The sequence below is a fragment of the Oncorhynchus nerka genome, unplaced genomic scaffold (assembly GCF_034236695.1).
Source record: "Oncorhynchus nerka isolate Pitt River unplaced genomic scaffold, Oner_Uvic_2.0 unplaced_scaffold_990, whole genome shotgun sequence".
In the NCBI taxonomy this organism is placed as follows: domain Eukaryota; kingdom Metazoa; phylum Chordata; class Actinopteri; order Salmoniformes; family Salmonidae; genus Oncorhynchus; species Oncorhynchus nerka.
This window is the reverse complement of record NW_027040305.1, coordinates 43,376-47,500: the sequence shown is the minus strand read 5'-3', so window position 1 is coordinate 47,500 and position 4,125 is coordinate 43,376. Positions and strand designations below refer to the sequence as shown.

Below are 4,125 nucleotides of genomic sequence, written 5' to 3'. Positions count from 1 at the left end.
GGTCTAATTGTGCTGCTGTCCTGGGGCCCTGTGGGGTGTGTTTGTGTTTGTGAACAGAGCCCCAGGACCATCTTGCTTGGGGACTCTTCTCCAGCTTCATCTCTCTGTAGGTGATGGCTTTGTTACGGAAGGTTTGGGAATCGCTTCCTTTTAGGTGGTTGGAGAATTTAACGGCTCTTTTCTGGATTTTGATAATTAGTGGGTATCGGCCTAATTCTGCTCTGCATGCATTATTTGGTGTTCTACGTTGTACACTGGGGATATTTTTGAAGAATTCTGCATGCAGAGTCTCAAATTTGGTGTTTGTCCCATTTTGTGAAGTCTTGGTTGGTGAGCGGACCCCAGACCTCACAACCATAAAGGGCAATGGTTTCTATAACTGATTCAAGTATTTTTAGCCAGATCCTAATTGGGATGTCAAATGTTATGTTCCTGTTGATGGCATAGAATGCCCTTCTTGCCTTGCCTCTCAGATCGTTCACAGCTTTGTGGAAGTTACCTGTGGCGCTGATGTTCAGGCCAAGGTATGTATAGTTTTTGTGTGCTCCAGGGCAACGGTGTCTAGATGGAATTTGTATTTGTGGTCCTGGTGACTGGACCTTTTTTTAAACACAATTATTTTGGTCTTACTGAGATTTACTGTCTGGGCCCAGGTCTGACAGAATCTGTGCAGAGTATCTAGGTGCTGCTGTAGGCCCTCCTTGGTTGGTGACAGAAGCACCAGATCATCAGCAAACAGTAGACATTTGACTTCAGATTATAGTAGGGTGAGGCCGGGTGCTGCACACTTTTCTAGTGCCCGCGCCAATTCGTTGATATATGTTGAAGAGAGTGGGGCTTAAGCTGCATCCCTGTCTCACCCCACGGCCCTGTGGGAAGAAATGTGTGTGTTTTTGCCTATTTTAACTGCACACTTGTTGTTTGTGTACATGGATTTTATAATGTCGCATGTTTTCCCCAACACCACTTTCCATCAATTTGTATAGCAGACCCTCATGCCAAATTCAGTCGAAAGATTTTTTAAATCAACAAAGCATGAGAAGACTTTGCCTTTGTTTTGATTTGTTTATTTGTCAGTTAGGTGTGCAGGGTGAATACATGGTCTGTTGTATGGTATTTTGGTAAAAGTACATTTGACATTTGCTCAGTACATTGTTTTCACTGAGGAAATGTACAAATCTGCTGTTAATGTGTCATGCCCTGTCCTTAGAGATCCTTTTTATTTCTCTATTTGGTTAAGTCAGGGTGTGATTTGGGTGGGCATTCTAGTTTTTCTATTTCTTTGTTTGGCCTGGTATGGTTCCCAATGAGAGGCAGCTGTCTATCGTTGTCTCTGATTTGGGATCATACTTAGGCAGCCTTTTTCCCACCTTAGTTTGTGGGATCTTGTTTTTGTATAGTTGCCTTGTGCACTGCAATACTGCGCGTTTGTTATATTCTTTGTTGTTTTTGTTGTAAGTTTCACGATTAAATTTAATGTGGAACTCTACGCACGCTACGCCTTGGTCCAATCATTTCAACGAACAGAAGATCCACCAAAGGACCAAGCAGCCAGGAGGAGCAGGGATCCTGGACCCGGGAGAAAAGGGAGTGGAGGACATAATGGACAATGGGAAGAGGTAATGGGACAAGACCCTGCCATGGAAGCAGGTGGAGGCAGCGAAGGACGGTAAACTACGACTCCGGGGTTCGCAACCACGACGCAAGCACGAGAGGCAGTCCCAAAAATGTACTGGGGAGGGTGTCACACGGGGGGGGGGGGGGTCGGTGGAGTTAAGGAGTGAACCAGAGCCAGTCTGGGAGAGGAAGGTGAACTTGGAGGGGAGTGAAGGGACTCAGAGACAGTTAATGAGTTGATGGGGAAATTGGAGGAGGGCGTGTCCTTAGTTTAATGCCACCTGAGTCAGCTCTCCGTACTCGTCCTGAGGAACCGTCTGGTGAAGACTGTGCCTGGCCCCACGGACCGGGTCTCCAGTACGTCTCCCCAGCCCTGCACATTCTGTGCCAGCTCTCCGCACTCGCTTTGAGGAGCGTGTTATTTTTCCGGTACAATGTGTGCCGGTTCTACACACCGTGTCTCCAGTGCGCCTCCACAGCCCAGTACGTCCTGTGCCAGTTACCCACACTTGCCGTGCGAAGGTTGTCATCTGTCCAGGACACGTTGTGCCAGCTCTTCACTCCAGGCCTCCTGTGCGTCTACCCAGCCCGGTACGTCCTATGCCTGCTCCACGCACAAAGCTTCCAGTGATGATCCATGGCCCGAAGCCTCCAGTGATGATCCATGGCCCGGAGCCTCCAGTGATGATCCATGGCCCGGAGCCTCCAGTGATGATCCATGGCCCGAAGCCTCCAGTGATGATCCATGGCCCGAATCCTCCAGTGATGATCCATGGCCCGAAGCCTCCAGTGAGGATCCATGGCCCGGAGCCTCCAGTGATCCATGGCCCGGAGCCTCCAGTGATGATCCATGGCCCGGAGCCTCCAGTGACGATCCATGGCCCGTTGCCTCCAGTGACGATCGGCAGTCCAGAGCCTCCAGTGACGGTCGGCAGTCCAGAGCCTCCAGTGACGGTCGGCAGTCCGGAGCTTCCGGCGACCCCCGCACCAGAGGCGCCACCAAAGTTGTCGGAGCGGGGTCTCGTCCCGCACTGGAGCCGCCACTGAGGGTAGATGACCACCCAGACCCTCCCCTAAAGGTTCAGGTTTGCGGCCGGGAGTCTGTACTTTGGGGGTGGTACTGTCACGCCCTGACCTTAGAGATCCTTTTTATTCTCTATTTTGTTAGATCGGGGTGTGACTAGGGTGGGCAATCTATGTTTCTATTTCTTTGTTGGCCTAGTATGGTTCCCAATCAGAGGCAGCTGTTTATCGTTGTCTCTGATTGGGGATCTTATTTAGGCAGCCCTTTTTCCCACCTTAGATTGTGGGATCTTGATTTTGTTAGTTACTGTGTAGCCTTCAGAACTTTCCGTTCGTTTTTGTATATTGTTGTCTCTGATTGGGGATCTTATTTAGGCAGCCCTTTTTCCCACCTTAGATTGTGGGATCTTGATTTTTGTTAGTTACTGTGTAGCCTTCAGAACTTTCCGTTCGTTTTTGTATATTGTTGTTTATTGGTGTTCATTTTTAAATAAACGAAAATGTTCACCTACCACACTGCACCTTGGTCCAATCCTTCTCGAAACGAACGTGACATCATGATAATGCAGAGGATTTCCCCGATGTTGCTGTTGACGCATCTCTCTCTGTCTCTTTCTCTCAGTTCTCTCTCATCCAGACTCTCTGAGTGTCCGTCCCAACAGATCTCAGTTCTTTGAATATGAGTCTTTAATTGTGAGCTGTGAGGTTCAGGGGAGCTCTGCTGGATGGACACCGAAGAGATACACATCGACTGGGAAGCTTTCAGCTTGTGGAACCGACTGGGGAAAACAACAAGGTTTTCATGCATCGTGTCACTAATACCATCAGACAGTGGGGTGTACTGGTGTGAGTCTGGGTCTGGAGAACACAGCACTGCTGTCAACATCACAGTACACGGTATGTCCACAAATCTACTAATATTATAGTGTTTAGTGTTTCATCTGGTTTCAGATAGCTGATATGTTTATATATGATGTTAATATATTATATACAGCTGGAGCTGTGATCCTGGAGAGCCCTGTTTATATATTTATGTTTATATATTATATACAGCTGGAGCTGTGATCCTGGAAAGCCCTGCCCTTCCTGTGACTGTGGGAGATTCTGTGACTCTGCGCTGCAGATATAAGGGAACTCCCTCTGACCTCACAGCCGATTTCTACAAAGATGGATCCCTCGTCAGGACTGAGACTACGGGAGAGATGACCATTCCTGCAGTATACCTACGGTAAATACATCCATTAAAAGCCTACGGTAAATACATCCATTAAACCTACGGTAAATACATCCATTAAGTTGAAACCTACGGTAAATACATCCATTAAACCTACGGTAAATACATCCATTAAACCTACGGTAAATACATCCATTAAGTTGAAACCTACGGTAAATACATCCATTAAACCTACGGTAAATACATCCATTAAACCTACGGTAAATACATCCATTAAGTTGAAACCTACGGTAAATACATCCATTAAACCT

The 4,125-nt window shown here is 47.4% G+C and overlaps 1 protein-coding gene across 1 annotated transcript in view; it reads left to right on the top strand.

Moving 5' to 3' along the window:
* LOC135570306 (Fc receptor-like protein 5) overlaps nucleotides 1–3,868 on the top strand; it is a gene marked incomplete at its 3' end in the record, with an annotated part of 21,645 nt that extends 17,777 nt beyond the window's left edge. Inside the window, exons 6-7 of the mRNA XM_065016432.1 lie at nucleotides 3,263–3,436; nucleotides 3,694–3,868. Coding sequence (XP_064872504.1) covers nucleotides 3,263–3,436; nucleotides 3,694–3,868 — 349 coding nt within the window. The remainder of the gene's footprint in view (nucleotides 1–3,262; nucleotides 3,437–3,693) is intronic.
* Nucleotides 3,869–4,125: the final 257 nt, after the last annotated feature.